Raw genomic sequence first — 19,938 nt, 5'->3', positions numbered from 1 at the left:
TTTGGGATACCTCCCTGAAATGACTTTTTGCAGGTTGGGATGTCTGCAAAATGATCTCATGGCCACAAGTTATCACGTTCCCACGAATTAATATCTTGTGGCCATGACATATTATTACGTTCCCACGAGTTTACATGTTTTGGCCACGACAAAACTAAATTAACCGAACATGTCCCCTCCCGGTCACCGTAGGAAAGGATCGTCGTGGCTAAAAGTTTTGTTCGTGAGATTTACTATGACTATGGCTGGAGAATATCCCTCTCAAGACACCACAAACTCTGACAGCACTGCTTGGATATTATAACTAAAACTGCTGCATTTTGGACGCGGGCTCATTTTTTTGTGAGATATATGATCATATACAGTTTTACAACATAAACGCTGCCCAGGTTGCATAATTTCTTGAAGAACGATGATGGAGAGCAGATCATTCAGAAGAAATGTGATGCAAACAATGGATAATATATTAATATTTCATGGATTTAACGCTTTTGTGGACAAAAAGTAGTTTTTTTTTTTGTTTTTTTTTTTTTTTCAGTGGACATTTTACCCAAGTGCAACGAATTGGATTTATTTCACGATCACTATTTCATTATAAAGGTATGAAGTCCCGTTTGATTTTTTGTGTTTGCATGTGCAAACCCGACACAAATTTCTATTACTGGTGCTGGAGCATATCGTAAAAAAGATGCCGTAGATTGACAGTAAACCTTTATAACTTTCTAATGATATGACTTATCTTTATTAACTAATAAAGATAAGTTATATCATTAGAATATTAATATTTTAGATAGTATGTCCTTTACCTGCTAACATGGTCACGTCGAGCTAGGCGGGCGTGGTTTCAGTAACCATGGCACCTCAGTTCCCGCCTCTTTGCCCATTTTCAGTTATCTGGGAGTGACGTGCGGTGACGCGCAGCTAAGATGGCAGCGGCCTCATTTTTGCCTCAAAACTGCTCTTCAGAAATCTACCGGTGACGTCACGGACACTACGTCCATTTTTTTTTTTACAGTCTATGGTGCAGCCGCTCTTGAGAAACCGCGCTGGCTGATTCAGCCAACTGCTCTCGAATTGCTCTTGCGGTACTTTGCCATACATCACAGTCACAAGTCGGACAAAATTTCTAACCGGCATGCACTGCTTCAAGTCAGCCGCCGATCAGTCTGTGCAGCACTGCATGAAGTCGAACAAGCCTAATGACCTATTCCCAAAACAGAACTGAGAAACCACGACTAAACCAATGACATTAGGCTTGTTCAAGATGCATCGGCGCTGTGCAGACTGATCGGCATATGACATCAAAGTACCGCAAAAGCGATAATTGGACCTTGGAGCATGGGTGGATCAGGGCCATGGAGCAATGGCAAAACTGGGCAGTGAAGCAATGGTGGATCTGGGCCGTAAAGCAGAGTGTCTTGGTGCACTGGCGAACCTGGCCAGTGGCAGCCATCTTGTCTGAAGACACAGGCATGTGGCCATCTTGTCAAGATTCTTGCTTGGCAGGCATGATGTGAACAGGCTCAGGCTTGGCTGGCATGATTTGAGCAGGCTCAGGCTTGGCAGGTGTGACGTGAACAGTCTCTGTCTTGGCAGGCATGATGTAAACAGGCCCTGGCTTCAGTGGTGTAATGTTACGAAGTAATAATACTTCGTTACAGTACTTAAGTATTTTTTGGGAGAATCTGTACTTTACTTTTTTATATTTCTGTCAACTTTTACTTTTACTCCACTACATTTCCTAAATAAATTATATACTTTTACTCCGATACATTTTTCCAAAGCATTTTCGTTACTTACTACAAAATAAAGTCGGAAGAACACAGACTGCAAGCAAGCATGTGCAAACAAGTGCACAACCGCGGTTGATTTCATTTTCCGGGTTGCTGTCATTATGAGACATTACGAGAGCAGCCTCTAGAGGCGAAATAAAAACTATCACTGATGCCTCGTATAGTTTGTTTTGACACGTGATGTGAGGATGCACACTGCACAGAGCGGGTCACTTCAAAAACGATTTAAAATGGACAACAAAACGGTATGTTATACAGTGTACACTACAGTACCTGTTTTCATATCACTATAAAGTAATTAGTTTGTTGACTAGATGCTGCATTAGTGGAGAACAGTATGTCTGCCGTCGAGGCTGAGAGGATGCTAACATTAGTAGTACCTCAAGCGGTTAGAACAATGTGACAAAAATAAAAATACAACTGTATGCCACGATTGTTACCATTAATTTGCATTAGTTTATATCTATTTGTTCGCTGTTATGCATTCATTATCTGGCAAAGTTGCATATTTAAACTGTATTCTCATCATATAGCGGCAGAAGCATAACAAATCAGAAATGTAGCCTATTCAATTTCAGTTTTTATCGGCACTGTAACACATATTTTGATTAGATAATCATCAATTTTTCTAAAATAGAGCCAAATAATGTGTGAAAGTATACATATAATAGCCCCATGCTATGCCTTTGTGTGTAAAGATGGTAATTTTTAAGCATGACTGTTTGGATTTATATGAAATAGTAACATTTTACAATAAGAGTACATTTGTAACATTAAATAAGGTTAATAAAAGTATTGTTCATTTTTAATTTCAACATTTACATTTTAAAGTTGTCTCTTACATTAGTTATAATGCACTATGAATTAACATGAATGATCAATGTATAATTAATATATAAGTATTTATGTATAAAAATTACAATAAACATTTAGCCATTTTTTTAATTTAAAGAAACAAAATGTAAGAGAGTTCAAACTGAACACAATCTTGCTGCTCAAACTGTGTATAGAACAATTTTTAATAATATTTTTTTTGCTCCTTTTGTATTTTACATTTACTTGTACTTTTACTTTCAATACTTAAGTACGTTTAATATCAAAAAAATACTTTTCGTACTTAACTACAAAAAATATCAAATACTTTAAAACTTTTACTCAAGTAACATTCTTAACAGCAACTTTAACTTCTACCAAAGTCATTTTCTGGTATCTATACTTTTACTCAAGTATGGTTTTCGAGTACTTTATACACCACTTCCTGGCTTGGCAGTCATGGCGTGGTGTGAATAACTCCAGACATGACAGTAGGGGGATGAAGACACTCTGGTGGGGTGGGTACTGTGGGATGTGGGGCTCCTCATCCACAAAACCCATAGTAAATGATGAGCCGCTCAAGAGAAGGGCATGGTCAATGTATTTTGGCTAGGGAAAAATGAACTTTTCCCCCTGGAATTTGTGAGTGAACGGGTTTAAGTCCTTGACAAAAATGTCCTTGAGTGCAGTATCATTAAAATCCACCAAGTTAAGAGAGTTCACAAAAATCCTCTACATAATTCTCAACGCAGCGATCCCATTGATGGAGGTGAAGGATAGTAACTGCTGGTTTCTTAAGTCTAGCTTTCTGTAACAATGATCCACTGTAGGTGAGCTTGAAGTACCCAACTGCAGTTTATTAAGATCTACACATGAACAAAAGGCTTGGCTTGGCATGGCTCAAAGCTAGAACAGAGAACAATGAAAAATGAGGGCTATTTATACAAAGAGACTAATGACAAACAAGGAACACCTGTGAACAATCAAGACGATGACCTAATCCCAAAACAGAACTGAGAAACCACATGACTAAATAAACCTATAGGTGTGTTTGACATCGACTGCGGCGAATCGGCGAGAGTAGCCACGTGCAGGCGGGGAGGAGCTGAAAACGGAGACGTGAAGTCGGACACTTTCTGCTTCCCGTAGTGACGCTTGTGCTGCGTTTGTATACTTTTTATCACAGTTAAATAAATGCAATATTTGACTAAACACTGATGTTTCAGAGACATTTTCATTCAATACTTTATGTACTGCTTACAGCATCTGTTTGTACAAGAATAAAGTTCAATATAAGCATATACTATATAAAAACTAATGTAGTGGGGTCTAAGTTTTTTATCAGTTTTATTTTGATAAACATGACACAATATAACATTGCAACTACATGAAAAGAGCTTTAACTCTTATAAAAATACAGATTTATGAGCATTAGTGAAACTAAAGGCATGACAATAAACACGAAACACACGTGATTGTTGTCATGCGGTGAATCCGGCCAATCATGAAACAGCTGTGTCGTCATCAGCGCTCATGCAGCTCCTCTTGAGAAACTGCGCTGGCGGATTAGATAAAATAATTGATATAGAACAATCTGGTTTTATGCAAGGTCGTCATATCAGGAATAATATTAGACTAGTCTTAGATACAATCACTTTATTGAGGATGACAGTTTTATTTTCTTTATCGATTTTTATAAAGCATTTGATACGATGAACCATAGTTTTATTTTCAAAGTAATCAAATTTTTTGGTTTTGGTGATATGTTTTTGAAAGCAGTTAAAACATTGTATAGTGGATGTAATAGTTCTGTCAAACTCGCTCATGGTACTTCACAAAGGTTTGATATTCATTGTGGCATTAGGCAAGGATGCCCCCTCTCTCCTTTCTTATTTCTGTTAGTCACTCAGGTTTTGGCAATGCATGTAAAAAGGAATCAGTATAATGGTATCACAGCTTTAGGTGTAGAATTTAAGCTTAGCCAGTTTGCTGATGACTGCAGTTTTTTTGAAAAAAAAAATTTGAGATACCAAAAATAATTAGATGTATTGAGGCATTCACTGCTGTTTCAGGCCTTAAAATGAATTGTGATAAATCTGTATTGTTTCCCCTTAAAGATTGCTCCTCTACAGAAATAGAGAACATCCCAATTAAACACCAATTAACATCTAGGTGTAGTAATTTGTAAAAAATGAAAAACAAAGAAGTCAGTTAAATTTTGAACCAATTATTAAGAAAACAAGGGAGAAATTTAATTTGTGGTTAATGAGGGATATATCAATATTTGGGAGGGTATTATTGTCAAAGGTGGAAGGTATATCTAGATCTGTGTATATGTCTTTATCACTGGATGTGAAAAAAGAGGTAATTTGTAATCCTAAAGAGCAAGGGGGACTTGAGGTCTTAGATTATAGTACAATTAATGACACTTTCAAAATTAAATGGTTGATAGAGTTTATGAAGAATAATCCTTGGAACATATTTCCTAATTATATATTTAATACTCTTGGAGGACTTTTTGTTGAAATGTAATTTTTCTATCGACAAAATTCCTGTTAAATTGGCTGGTTTTCACAGGCAAGCCTTGCTAGCATGGAAATTAGTTTACAAGCACAATTTCTCACCCCATAATTATTTCATATGGAATAACAAAGATATACTATTCAAAAACAAATCATTATTCTATCATGCTTGGTTCAATGAAGGTATTATGTTGGTAAGACAGTTGCTTAATTCCCATGGGTATTTGTTGTCATATGCTGAATTTCTCCAAAAATTTAAATTTCCAGTTAAACCAAGAGAGTTTGCTATTGTTCTTGATGCGATCCCAAAGAGCGTGACATTACTTTTAAAGAATTCTAGTTCAGTGGAAATCAACATGGATAATCCTTGTCAGAATATTTTCATTGATAAATGTTGATGTTCTAAAACAACAGTGTAGCAACAAGGTTATAAGAATTGCTCTGTGTTCTGTATCTTTTCCTGCGGCAAGCTTTTTCTGGTCTTCTTTATTTGGTAATATCTCTTGGGTTTAAAGCATGGAAACTTTCAAATAAGTTCTGTATCAATAACAAAATTAGGGAAGTGTCTTATAAAATACTTCATAGAATTTATCCTGCTAAGCATGCTTTGGAAAGATTTAAGCTCAATATTTCCTATACCTGTGAATTTTGTGGACAAGAAAAAGAAACTATTTTGCATTTGTTTTTTCATTGTATTTATTAAGATTATTTTGGAAAGATTTAGAATTCTATATTAATAGGAAACTTGATTGTATGATAGAAATTTGTGTATTTGATGTACTTTTTTATACAGAAAATGAAAACTTGAAATGTAAAGAATTACATATTATACATTTGTTTATTTTATTAGGAAAATACCATATACATAAGAAGAAGTGGGCTCAATGTAAACCAAATTTTTCACATTTTATAAATGACTTCAAATTATATGTAAATCTTTTGGAACAAACCAAAAAAAAAAAAGCACTGAAAACATGTAATGCTCTGAAAGCACTGAAATTTATGTAATATTTCTTTCTTCTTCTTTTTTTTTTTCTCTTTTTCCCTGGCAGCTAATGTTAATATGATATGAGCATGTGAATATACTCTTGTACCTAATACATGACAATAAGTATAGTTCATGATACCCAATGCATTAATGTTAATGAATTAAACAAAAAGTGTTACCAAGAACTATGAAGATTACGTTTTCATAATAGAAATGTCTTCAAAATAGCCTATGATAGACTGTCTTGGTAAGGAGAAGCATAGGTCTTTAAACATTGGTAGTTTGTCTATAGAAACAAAAACTTTTTTTTTTTTTATGTTTCAGGTCTGTGCACGATGATTGCAGTGTCCTGGTATGCTTTCAACATCACTCAGGAATTCTTTGACCCACTTTATCCAGGAATAAAGTAAGTGGAAAGAAGAGTCTTTGTCTTAGTATGTAGAGCTATGAGAGAAAATATTTAGACCTATTTCATCGTATTTGGAGTTATTTAATTAAATAAAAAAATATCGCATGAGTAAGACCACTGTTGTACAAGCATGTCTGTGATTATGTTTCAGACAATATTGTCCAGTCATGTTGCAATAAATATCATCAGTCTTGGAATGCCTCTACTGTGTAATTTTAGATGTGTCCTGTGTGTTTAGGTATGAAATCGGAGAAGGGCTGTACATTGGTTGGAGTTCAGCCACAATGGCCTTATGTGGCGGCAGCTGTTTGCTGTTTTCCTGTGGACTGTGCAACCCAAAGGAAAAAAAGTGAGTTTAGTATACCCTATTAAAATGGCACTTCGTTCACTAACCATTTCAGCTATCAGTGACCTGCCCGAGACATTTTCAGGACGGTGTTTAAATGAAAGTTGACATTAGTTCAGGGTCATCCCAAACGGGTTAGTCGGTTCTCACCCGCCATGGGGCCCCTAAAGCACAGGGCCCGGTGCGGTCGCACCAGTTGCACTGCCCTTAGGACTGCATCAGTTGTTTTTGCAGATGTCTGTGCTAACTTTCTATTTCAATTTTTTTTTGTTCAGATCACATCTTCAGAACGTAAGATCATACTCCAACCAGCCTCAATCCAGCCATATGGTTCAAACTGCCTCTACAACATCCAATGTCCCTTTCAGCCAATATGGACTCAATGCATATGTTTAATGCTGGAAACACACTACACAATTTTCAAAGTCATTAGATCGCTTTTCTTGTCACTCTTACTATTAGTGAGGTACTATTTAGTACTATTAGGTACTATGTAGTTGTTGGTGTGTGTACACTAAATGACAGACGGTGTGTTCCCAGCTTAAGGAAGGTACTGAATCCATGGAATCAACAAAGTCAAGTTACAGATGTCACAAAACACATAGAACACAATTCAAGACACAATACTGCATTTTTCCATGCAGGATGATCAGAATCTTCTATAAAGCATATATGTCACATTTCTGTAAATATACTCTGAAGTTTACTGAAGAATGGAACCATGTACTGTACAGTGGACATAAAAAGTCTATATCCCTGTTAAAATGGCAATTTTCAAAAAATCCAAAAAGATAAATCATATCAGAACTTTTGCACATTTAATGTAAGAAGGCAAACCTGTGGAATGCCACCAAAAACCAAAGTGATGCATTTCAGAGTGAAAAAAAATTTGGCGTAACTAACTGCATAAGTGTGCACACCACTGAACTAATACTGAAGCCCACTGTGATGCTATCAGCTTGGCACATCTTGACTTGGGATTTTCCCACTCTACTTTGCAAAAACTTTTCAGATTTGTTACATTGCGAGGGCATCTCCTGCGTACAGCCCTTTCAGGTCCCCCCCACCCCCTCAGTGGCATTGCATAGTTTGTAATTTTTACATTAAATGTACAAAAGTTCTGATATGATTTATCTTGCAGTTTTTACATCACAAAAAACAGCTGTTTTAACAGAGGTGTACCGACTTTTTTTATACACTGTAAACTAAATAGGTTATAATTGTACATTTTGTCTATGACTAAATTATTTGAAAGAATTTTGATAATGCTAAAATATACTGTATATCTTTTCATTTTACATGAATTTTACAATTATGTTGAACCAGGATATTTAGTCATTCTTTTTCTATAATCATATTCATAATTAGTTAATATTATGTTGTTACAAATAGATATGAATTCAGAACAAAACATTTCATTTGAATGTATATATATATATATATATATATATATATATATATATATATATATATATATATATATATATATATATATATATATATATATATACCAGTCAAAAGTTTGGAAACAATACAATTTCTTGTTTTTGAAAAAATATTAAGCAGCAACTGTTTCCAACATTGATAATAAATCAGCATATTAGAATGATTTCTGAAGAATCATGTGACACTGAAAAGTGAAGTAATGAATGAAAATTCAGCTTTGCATCACAGAAATAATTTATATTTCAAAGTATATTAAAATAGAGAACCATTATTTTACATTGTAATAATATTTCACAATATTACTGTTATTAATGTATTTCTGATCAAATAAATAGAGACCTGATAATCAGAAGAGACTTCTTTCAAAAACATTAAAAATAGTAATGTTTCTAAACTTTTGAGCGGTACTGTATATATTTTGTATTAACACCCTAAATCACTCATAATTTCAGCAAAGTTGAAAGACACCGTTTTGTTTATATATGTGAAATAATCAACATGTAATAGAATAAAGGTCTGTGAATGACCTCTGCTGGTGATATTAAGTTATGAGGAAATATTAATGAATAGTGCAATGACATACAATATCAGAATGATTCTTAATCTCTTATTTAAAAATGACAATGTGCACTGCTCACAAACAAGCAAACACACACACAAGCAAATTGAGTACAGTTTACCAGCCACGCCATTATTATTTTTGTTTCATCACAGAGGACCAACCCATTGTGTACTGCATTTCCCAAAAAATAAGGAAAAATCCATTTGGATTACAGTAACTCCACCTCTAGTGGCCATCTCTGTAGTTGCAGACACAAAGTGTGTGTGGAAACAACATTCTCTATAGTCCATATGGTGATCTCAAATGTCTCTAAAGTTGTCAGAGTCCATGGGTGGTGGTCTGAAGGCTTTCAGATTCCACCTCTATTGAAACCACGTGATGGCCGGGGATCATAGCCAGTCCCAACACTCTGGGCTCACCCTGTGAGAAAGAATCTGAGGAACAGAATATAAATATATTTTTAATTTTTAGCCATGATTCTGAGGAGACATGCATGGTTTTACCTGACTACTATCAAACTTCGGTAAAGTTGGTTTTATATTCGCACATTCGGACTTCTGATAAATTCAGGCTTTCCAATAAATGTGCAATAAATTCATGTTTGCGAATTTTAAGCAGCGACGTGATATTGACAACCAACGATTGTCAACTTACAACATTTTTCACAGTCGATCAAAATAGGCAAGTATTGTTTTAATGGCATATTTACTTGTGAATGTCCACTGAATGTCCAATGTAGTGTGATTAACAAGACTATTGAATACGGATGGCCGAATGTGCGAATATAAAACCAACTTTACCAAAGTTACTATCAATCAAGGGCTGTACTAGTGTCCCAACTCAGTGGTCAAAATATAATTTTAATTTAATTTAAAGGTTACCATCATATATCATTATTCAAATAATACTACAAATTACTTGTAATCCATATTACATGTTTTAGCAACATGCAACAATTTATCAAAGAGTGACACAATTTATTGCACTATTTTTAACATGTTGCTAAAACATAATATGGATTACAAGTAATTTGTAGTATTAGTATTAACTTCGGTAAAGTTGGTTTTATATTCGCACATTCGGCCATCCGTATTCAATAGTCTTGTTAATCACACTACATTGGACATTCAGTGGACATTCACAAGTAAATATGCCATTAAAACAATACTTGCCTATTTTGATCGACTGTGAAAAATGTTGTAAGTTGACAATCGTTGGTTGTCAATATCACGTCGCTGCTTAAAATTCGCAAACATTAATTTATTGCACATTTATTGGAAAGCCTGAATTTATCAGAAGTCCGAATGTGCGAATATAAAACCAACTTTACCGAAGTTTAGTATTAAGGCACTGACAAACTAATCATTACTCATCAGTGTCACTTTATTATCAAATTTTGCTTTATATTGTAAGAAATTTGAATCACAATAATAATAATATTTATAATTATTATAATAATATAATTATAATTATTAAACTAAAATTCAAATTCCTGACAATATAAAGCAATAGTTCACAAAGTGACACTGAAGAGTAATACTGGATGTGTTGATAAAGCATTAGGTTGTGTACCTGTGGATTTGAGGAATTCTTGTGCAGATCCCAGGATGACGTTGCAGTCTCGGTCTGTGCATAGGAAGAGCCCCACCAGCGTGCGCCCGTCTGTCATCCGAATCCTCATGCTCTTATTGAGAAGATTCTCCAGCTTACACCGAGCCAGCGAATAAGCAGACTCCTCCACCTGAGACACAATATGTTTGACATCAACAACACAGAGGTAAAACGTATTGATCCAGCTCAATGGGATCAGAATATTTAGCCACATGTAATTGTTTTCCGCTCAGAAGAAATCATTTTGAAAACAAGAAGTATTTGATTAAAAGTGTGATCCAAATAAAGCCACTGACAAACTAATCAGTCATACAGCTTGCTAGCAATAGCTTCAGCGCTAATATTTCACTAGCTCCACGTGACAACATATTCAGACCTCAGTTTGCATTCCCGTGCCGTTCTCTGTTTCCATTTGATCCTTCTTGGTATACTATAGTTTTTGTATAAATGCGACTAAAATTGGAAAAGGAAGATGAGAGTTACTCCAACAAAGAGGTAATCTTCTTCAGGTCGTGCAATCTGCTGTAAATATCACGTATAAATACGTAACAGCGCCCCAGGTGAAGTGGCGTGCACATCGCTGTTTCGAAGCCCGCACGCTTTAATGACATCTGCTGGTTAAGCCGTGTAAATGCAACGACACCACAACCAAAAATGTGTTATATAAAACTGTTTGTCAGTGCCTTTATTTGGATCACACTTTTAATCAAATACATTTTGTTTTTAAAATGATCAGCCTTATGATAGATGATTACTTCTGAAAGGAAAACAATTACATGTGGCAAAATATTCTGATCCCATTGAACTGGGTCAATATGTTTTACCTCTGTGTTGTTGATGTCAAACATAACATGTTTCTAGCATGTTTGGTACTTCATGGCATATTTAAATGTGTTTCAGGGAGTGAATTACATTGTAAAGCATGCCATTTCCTGTTGCCAACAGGTGGTGCTATAACTAATTGAATATTGGCATGTAGGAGATGTCTTCAGGCCAGGACTCTTATAGGCAGGAACACACCAAGCTGACGGTTGGCCGTTGGGCAGTTTTTGTTCGTCAGCTGACTAAGTTTTCTCAGTGTGTTCCGCACTGTCGCATGAAGTTGGTCCTCGTCTGCTTTTTTTGGCCGATTCGACATGTTGAGTCAGCGTCAGAGCTCGTCAGTCCGTCGGGCCATCTGATCATTCTGATTGGCTGTTCAGCTACTGCCACCTGCTGGTACGGAAAGGCATTTCATCTTATGCAGGCGCAGAACGGACGTGCTACTTGGCTGTCGGTTTGGTGTGTCAGGGCAACATTGGACCCAGACGCTGCCGACGTGAGCCAACCCCGCAGTCTGCTTTCGTCGCCACTAGCTCGTCGGCGTCGGCTTGGTGTGTTCCTGCCTTATCACACATGTGAAGTTTGGGGCAGGTCGGACATTGTATGCCTGACTTACAACAGCTTCCTGTTTCATGGCGAAACATCAAACGTTGTCAGTCCACCACATACACATCATTCAATGAAAACTCCAGATCTTCGCAATTTAATGTCACAAAGGCCTTAAGATTAGATTGACCAAATATGTTGTTGTTCTGGTTAAATCTCAATGAGGAGTTAATCACAGTGTAAAACATGTCATTTCCTGTTGCCCCGCAGGTGGCGCTATGACTGTAACTGAATATTGGAATGTAGATGTCTTCAGGCCAAAACTCTAATAAAACCTGAAGTTTGGGGCAGATTGTACATTGTATGCCCAAGTTACAACAACTTCCAGTTTCATGGCGAAACATCGAATTTTGCCAGGCCGCCACGGACACGCCCTTCAGCAAAAACTCTAGATCTTCACAATTTAACGTCACAAAGGACTTTAGATTAGACTGACCAAATATGATGTTTATCTGATAAAATCTCTTGGAGTCGTCATCTGAAAATGGCAAAAACTGTAAAAGATTTTGCAGAGAAAATTCAAAATATCTCACTTACTGTGGGTTTTCAGATTTTGCACCCAGGGACTTTTTTTGTAGGTATTGGGCTGTTACACGTCTACAGAATTTCATACCTGTGAAATTTTGTAGATGGTGCTATGGAGCCATTTTGCCACACCTAATTCTGAAACCATTTCAGGCATACATTTTCACCACTTCTGACACATGTACAAAATGTCATGAGTTTTCGAGCACGTTTAGGCCCTCAAAAATGTGATTCATTTCGGAGAAGAAGAATTGACCAAGCAATTCCAATAGGGTCCTCACACCATCGGTGCTCGGGCCCTAATAATTATATAGAATGTCTTTGTAATGGCATAGCATTAACAGGTTGCAGTAAATAAGTCAATCAGAAGGTTTGGTTCACTTGCAAATGTCTAGGGAGAAGTGCAATTTGAAATTGAGGACAGATGCTTAAAATATTCCAACTAATTACAATAAAAACAGTACTTGCAAGAGGTTATTTATTACAAAATGTATTTTAAAAATGTCAAAATGAGTTTGCATTGAACAGTGGCACAAAAAATAATTATCATACATTTTTATTGTTTTTCTTACAATTTTTTTTTTTTAATATTTTAACACGAAATATATTGCATTTAAAAAAAATAACCAAAAATATGCACAAAGTATTCCTACTGACAATAACTAAACTTGTCAGATGTCTTAATGTTCTTTAAGGTGCTTCCTGTGCTAGATTATCCAGAGCTATTCCATGAAAGCGGAGAAAATGCCAGCCCTCCTTAGCTGTGAGGTCCTCTGCACCTTTAGCTAAATAAAAATCTAAAGAGGGCTTGTTCCAATCCAGTACAGAGAACTGTAAACGCACACAATGCTGCTCTTTGGCCACCTATAAAGTAAAAAGAAAAAAGTGCAATTACTCTTTTACATTAAAGCCATACTGCTCAATCATTGAGATAACGAAGTTTGTTTAACCACAAAAATCCATACGATAAAATTAAATACAATGATGCAAAAAGTTATCCAGATAATATAGAAATATATATATATATATATATATAAAAACTCACTTTGGCGACAGTTGCCATTAAAGCCTTTCCAATGCCTTTACCTGTAGCAAAAGCAGGAATGAGTGAATCAATACACAGTTCTGCATTTTGTATCATACTCTGGTTTACTGACAAGATATACACACCTCTGTACTCTGGCATCACATACAGATCCTCCATATACACAGCCCTCCCTTTCCAGGTGCTGTACGTATAGAAGAAGAGAGCATAGCCAACCTTAGTGTGTCCTGTGGAAAGCCAGCTGCAGTAAGAATACTTGTGAAGACTATATAACGATAAACGTCCAATTAGAGATGAATCATTACAGTGGGTGATAAGAGATATTTCTGTCCAAATTTAATGCAACTAAAAATATCTATTGATATGTAAAATAACAAACATATTAAACTACATTTAAATAGGCTATATCAGGTAAACCAAATTGTTTACCATATTCCTACTCTGTTTTCTCTGGACGTTATGCCACTTTTGGTCTTTTAGGAGTCATTATTACCATCTTTAGACATGAGCTCCTCAGGTACCTCAGCTACAAGACACTGGTAAAAAGGATTAGGGCCAAATCCATCCCTCTCCAACTCTAACAGAAAACAAAGAAAACCAGTAGAGCCAGACTCTAATTAGTAAGAAACATGTGGCTTCATTTTGACTGTAATAACTTAAAATGGGTCAGCTTATTTAAAATAACCTTTATGGGATATCTTCACTTGGTCAGGCATCTTTTCATAAACAGCCAATTCCTACAATAAAACAAACACATATAATCGAAACTCATTCTGCATTGAACAAACACTGGTTGCATCACAATCAGCTCCCTTGTTCAGTAGTCAAGGCACTTATCAGGGAGTCAGCCTTTTTAAGGGCTGTCTCAGTCACTACCCACGTAGAAGGCAATGCTCTCAGGACTTTGTGCAATGTTCCCTAAAAGTTCTCAAAAGGTGACGAAATTCCGAACCTTTACAGAACATTCGGGACGTTCCTAAAATGTCCTCTTTTGGTAGTGAAAGTGCTGCAGTTCAAGTTTCCTTATATGACTTCAGGGGGATGTTCCATTTTGGTTATTTTATGGTCAAAAAAGAACGTTACAAAGAGGACATTTGGGACATTAACAGAACGTTCCCACACGGTCCTCTGTTGGTCATTTAATAACATTCCCGATATGAGTTTAGGGGGACGTTCTATTTTGGTTATTCTATGGTCGTGTGAGAACATTACAAAGAGGACATTTGGGAAGTTAAAAGAATGTCCTATAGTAATAGTCCTCTGAACATTCCCAGAACACCCTGAATGTTCCCTGAAGGTCTACCAAATAACGTTCCCCAAACCTTAAAAGAACTCCACATCGTGACCGTCTCTGAACGTTCTGGTAACGTTATTAGGTGACAGGTTACCCTGCTAGAAATTTTACATTCCCAGAACATTCTCAGAATGCCCACTGGTATTAAGGACGTTGTCTAGTAACGTTCCCAGAATGTTCAGAGACGGTCACAATGTGGAGTTGACCAACAGAGGACCATGTGGCAATGTTCAGTTAATGTCCCAATTGTCCTCATTGTAACGTTCTTATGTGACCATAAAATTAACCAAATTGGAATGTCCCCCTAAAATCATATAAGGAACCTTGAACTGCAGCACTTTCATTACCAAAAGAGGATGTTTTATGTCCCAAATGTTCTGTAAAATTTCAGAATTTTCTTCACTTTTAGAGAACTTTTAGGCAAAGTTGCGCAAGGTCATGAGAACGTCGCCTTCTGCGTGGGTGTTTTATAGAAAATAATAAAGTCACCGTTATGGAGGTGAGCGTTTGCTTTAGATGGGCTTGTGATTCTTGCTATTTTAACATTAGATTTTCTCTGGCTTCTGTGTTTTCAAGACACGTTTGTTATAGCAAAAATGCAAGAGAAATTCTGATCAGATGAATTGGGTTGTTTAGTGCTGATGATTCAATCATCATGGCGTGTCTTGATTCACTGATCATCACCAGAGTGTATTATATGTTAGTTTTGTATTCATTAATGGTTAGTCTTTTTTTTAATTCATTATACAGAATTTTGAGCAGTGTCTTGTAGACTCACACAGACATCATGAATTAGCGTATGATCCTCAACAATGGTGACAATAAACAATAATCTTTTTTGTGACTTTAGTAGCTTGTTTTGTGATGTTCAGAGTTAATCTGTTTATCTGAAAATTTTGTCACCATTGTTGAGGTTCATACGCAGAATCTTGATGTCTGTGTGAGTCCACATGACCCTGTCTGAATAATTTCTGCGTAATGATAAAAACTTTCAAAATATCAAAGCAGGACAGGATTTTATGCATTATCATAGGACTACAACAACATGAAAGAAAACACAACATTCAGAGATCAGTTAATAAGACCACTGTATGATGATATAATCATCATACAATGAGCAACCAAATCCATTTGATCAGATCTTTTTTTTTTTCTCCCACTATTTTTTTTTATAACAAATGCTTTAGAAACACACAGTTACAACAACTGGAGAAAAATTAAAGGTGCCCTAGAATCAAAATTTGAATTTACGTCGGCATAGTTAAATAACAAGAGTTCAGTACATGGAAAAGACATACATTGAGTTTCAAACCCCATTGCTTCCTCCTTCTTATGTAAATCTCATTTGTTTAAAAGACTTCCGGAAAACACTCGGATCTCAACATAACACTGACTGTTACGTAACAGTCGGGATCATTAATATGTATGACCCCAATATTTGCATATATGCCAGTCCACGTTCAAGGCATTAGACAAGGAAAGGCAGTATTAACGTCTGGATCTGTGCACAGACAAGGTAAGCCAGCAAGAACAACAGCGAAAAATGGCAGATGGAGCAATAATAACTGACATGATCCATGATAGCATGATATTTGTAGTGATATTTGTAAATTGTCTTTCTAAATGTTTCATTAGCATGTTGCTAATGTACTGTTAAATGTGGTTAAAGTTACCATCGTTTCTTACTGTATTCACGGAGACAAGAGCCGTCGCTATTTTCATTTTTAAACATGTGCAGTCTGTATAATTCATAAACACAACTTCATTCTTTATAAATCTCTCCAACAGTGTAGCATTAGCCGTTAGCCACAGAGCATAGCCTCAAACTCATACAGAATCAAACGTAAACATCAAAATAAACACTTTACTCACATAATTCGAAGCATGCATACAGCATGCATGACGAACATCTTGTAAAGATCCATTTGAGGGTTATATTAGCTTTGTGAACTTTGTAAATGCACTGTAATATAGTCGAGAGCTCGTGTGGCAGGGAGCAGGCGAATTAAAGGGGCGGCACACTGCCAAAATCAGTGTATAGTTAATGATGCCCCAAAATAGGCAGTTAAAAAAATTTATTTAAAAAAAAAATCTATGGGGTATTTTGAGCTGAAACTTCACAGACACATTCAGGAGACACCTTAGACTTATATTACATCTTGTGAAAAAGCATTCTTGGGCACCTTTAAAGTTAAAATATCAGGAGCCCAACTAAAGCAAGCGCTTACCTCTGTAACGGTGAAATTTATAAATTTTGATAAAACATAAATACGTCATTAAGAAGATTTGTATGAAGAAACAAAGTCAGAGTGTTTGTAATAAGTGAAGATGCTGAGATCTAGAGGGATCTGTTAAAGTTTAATGTTCTGTTTCTGTTATCTGAGTTTTGTGAGGTTACAATTGTGCTGGAGAGTAGCGCATGTGCTTTAGTCGATGATGATCCAAAGACACTGATGCAGTGATACAGCAGTTACATTAGCTCATGCATGTGCAGATGTGCTGTTGTCAGCTAATGACTTACTGCAATAGATTTGCATTTTAAAGAAAAGGTTTTATAATAATAATCCAGGAATTATCTGTAAAGAGCTTTTTTGTATGACATTTAAGAAAAATTAGTTTTTGTTTGAACAGCCACTTTTGTTAGTCAATTTAGCTCTAATTTTCAATTCAATTTTTTGACAAGGGCAGCAGGGACATTTTGAGAACATTTCCAAATAAAGTATGGTTCTCTAAACGTTCAAAGAACGTCTTGAATGTTCTGTGAAGGTCCACCAAATAACGTCCCCCAAACCTTAAAGGTGCCCTAGAATCAAAAATTGAATATACATTGGCATAGTTGAATAACAAGAGTTCAGTACATGGAAAAGACATACATTGAGTTTCAAACTCCATTGCTTCCTCCTTCTTATGTAAATTTCATTTGTTTAAAAGACCTCCGAAGAACAGGCGAATCTCAATAAAACACAGACTGTTACGTAACAGTCAGGATCATTAATATGTACGCCCCCAATATTTGCATATGCCAGCCCATGTTCAAGGCATTAGACAAGGGCAGGACGTCTGGATGTGCACAGTAGAATCATCAGACTAGGTAAGCAAGCAAGGACAACAGCGAAAAATGGCAGATGAAGCAATAATAACTGACATGATCCATGATAACATATTTTTAGTGATATTTGTAAATTGTCATGTTGCTAATGTACTGTTAAATGCGGTTAAAGGGAGCGTGAGATTTAAAGGGGCCGCAGCCTGAATCGGTGCATTGTTAATGATGCCTCAAAATAGGCAGTTAAAAAATTAATTAAAAAAAAAAAAAAACTATGGGGTATTTTGAGCTGAAATTTAACAGACACATTCAGGGGACACCTTAGACTTATATTACATCTTGTGAAAAAACGTTCTAGGGCACCTTTAAAAGAACCCCACATCGTGACTGTCTCTGAACGTACTGGGAATGTTACTAGGCAACATCCTTAACACCAGTGGGGACATTCTGAGAATGTTCTGGGAACATAAAATTTCTAGCAGGGTAAATCCTACCAATCTAAAAATAAAAAAATTAAAAATTATGTAATGCACATTTTTGAGTCAAGAACTATGCATTTAAACAAGTTTCAATAGATAAATAGCATAATTTTATTTATAAGTGGAATCTTCGCAAAGTAACCTAGAGTGTCTACAGTGTCTAACACATTTTTATGGTTGTGTATTTTATTCATATTAATCTATATTTATTGCATTCATAGTGGCCTTGTATTTAGTATCTTTAGCATCCAGTTTTACTTTTAAAGACAGAAAAATAATCATACAAGTATACCAGTAAATGCATTCAATTCAGTAACTATTCACAATCTAGTTTTCCGCCATTTATTCACTTTGACCTATTATTTGTTGGTTTAAATCAAGAATGAACATGGTTGCACCACCTGATGAATATCAATTGTGCCACCTGACATTTTGGGTTTGGGTTTACGTCATGAATTTATCAAATTATTTTGCACTTGGACACAAAAATATGCACGTCATGTCACTGACCCATGTAACAAGCCAAGTATTTATCATAATGTACTTTAAATAAAATTAAAAATAATGTCAGAAAGATATCACTTCTGCTGTTGTTCATAAATACCAACTGTGTACAGTACAATGAAGACGTCGACATGTCACCGTAAATAAAGTCACCAGTGTCCCCATAGACAATAAATGTCTATGAATGTCCCAATGTGTTGCAAAGCCACTAGATGACAAGCCTGCAACCTCAGCCAAAAAAGTGTAACGGCTAATGCTAATGTTGCAGCTGCGGTAAAGACTGCTGGTACTCAGGAAAGGAGACCAGAGGCCATTACAGGATAGGCTGAGAGGTGTCGCACGTGATTAAGTTAGCCGTTACGCTTTCTCAAATGGTAGTGAGCGAGGGTCCTTACCAGTGCTCAAATTATTCACGACCAAGGAAGCTAAGAAGCTTTTTGAAACCCACTGTCTTTTAAACACTTAAACTCTGCATGGTGTTTGCTCACCATAATCATGCGTTCTATATCTTTGCAGTCTTCAGGTTTGGCAGCACAAATTGTAAATCTCATTTTGGTAAACAGCGTCTTCTGATTTCCTGCAGTACCTTTGATCAGTCACAAGTATTGCCTGTATTCCACCAAAAAGCCGACTGTAGGCTACAGTACACGCGTTCGTCCACCAGAGAGCAGCGAGACATGTAAGTGTGTTCAAGAGCGTCATATATTACAAATTTTGCGCAGCCTCTGTTGGCAACCCATGTTCAAATCATATGCTTTATTGTCTTACTTTTCATATTTAATTTTATTGAACACAAGAAAGAAATTAAATAAGTTGGCCTAAGCTAGACATAAATAATAGCAGCTAACACATTATGAATGATGTTCTGTCACCAAAATGCATCGGAATTGTAGCTTTGACACGATAGTGTTCAGCTTCTGCTCCCACTCCCACAAGTTTCTATCTAGATTCATCCTTTAAAAATACATTTGACAAAAAAAAAAAAAAAAAAACATTGATTCCATTACAACTGGGGACTCCTGATAGATATAAATGCAATAAATTCTAAAACTCCCTTATTTATTTGTTTGTTTGTGCCATTATTATTCAAATTATATTCTTGACCAAAAATGCAGTTATGTTGAAAT

The 19,938-nt window shown here is 36.0% G+C and overlaps 3 protein-coding genes across 7 annotated transcripts in view; 1 reads left to right on the top strand and 2 right to left on the bottom strand.

Annotated features, from left to right (window-relative positions):
* cldn15b (claudin 15b) overlaps window positions 1–8,286 on the top strand; it is a 29,284-nt gene extending 20,998 nt beyond the window's left edge. Inside the window, exons 3-5 of one of the 2 annotated variants that reach the window (XM_048190133.1) lie at window positions 6,441–6,522; window positions 6,764–6,874; window positions 7,147–8,286. In XM_048190133.1, coding sequence (XP_048046090.1) covers window positions 6,441–6,522; window positions 6,764–6,874; window positions 7,147–7,267 — 314 coding nt within the window. In that variant the 3' untranslated portion in view covers window positions 7,268–8,286. The remainder of the gene's footprint in view (window positions 1–6,440; window positions 6,523–6,763; window positions 6,875–7,146) is intronic. The other variant, XM_048190132.1, reaches the window with a different exon arrangement.
* A 611-nt stretch (window positions 8,287–8,897) lies between these two features.
* On the bottom strand, window positions 8,898–11,029 carry naa38 (N-alpha-acetyltransferase 38, NatC auxiliary subunit). Its single transcript, XM_048190155.1, has 3 exons — window positions 10,867–11,029; window positions 10,452–10,620; window positions 8,898–9,313 (listed from the first exon to the last, which is right to left on the bottom strand). The coding sequence occupies exons 1-3, from the start codon at window positions 10,900–10,902 to the stop codon at window positions 9,198–9,200; spliced, it is 321 nt and encodes a 106-aa protein (XP_048046112.1). The 5' UTR covers window positions 10,903–11,029; the 3' UTR covers window positions 8,898–9,197.
* Window positions 11,030–12,983: 1,954 nt separating this feature from the next.
* Window positions 12,984–19,495, bottom strand: sat2b (spermidine/spermine N1-acetyltransferase family member 2b). 4 transcript variants are annotated; one of them, XM_048190149.1, is made up of 6 exons: window positions 19,398–19,495; window positions 14,174–14,225; window positions 13,982–14,065; window positions 13,614–13,715; window positions 13,489–13,529; window positions 12,984–13,307 (listed from the first exon to the last, which is right to left on the bottom strand). In XM_048190149.1, the coding sequence occupies exons 2-6, from the start codon at window positions 14,202–14,204 to the stop codon at window positions 13,134–13,136; spliced, it is 432 nt and encodes a 143-aa protein (XP_048046106.1). In that variant the 5' UTR covers window positions 14,205–14,225; window positions 19,398–19,495; the 3' UTR covers window positions 12,984–13,133. The 4 variants fall into 4 exon arrangements, with proteins under 4 accessions (XP_048046106.1, XP_048046104.1, XP_048046105.1 ...); XM_048190147.1 differs by having other exon boundaries at window positions 19,300–19,490; XM_048190148.1 differs by lacking the exon at window positions 19,398–19,495 and adding an exon at window positions 18,950–19,259.
* Between the last annotated feature and the right edge of the window lie 443 nt (window positions 19,496–19,938).

This window comes from Megalobrama amblycephala, linkage group LG4 (assembly GCF_018812025.1).
Source record: "Megalobrama amblycephala isolate DHTTF-2021 linkage group LG4, ASM1881202v1, whole genome shotgun sequence".
Taxonomy (NCBI): Eukaryota; Metazoa; Chordata; class Actinopteri; order Cypriniformes; family Xenocyprididae; genus Megalobrama; species Megalobrama amblycephala.
This window is presented reverse-complemented; position numbering and strand designations above follow the sequence as displayed.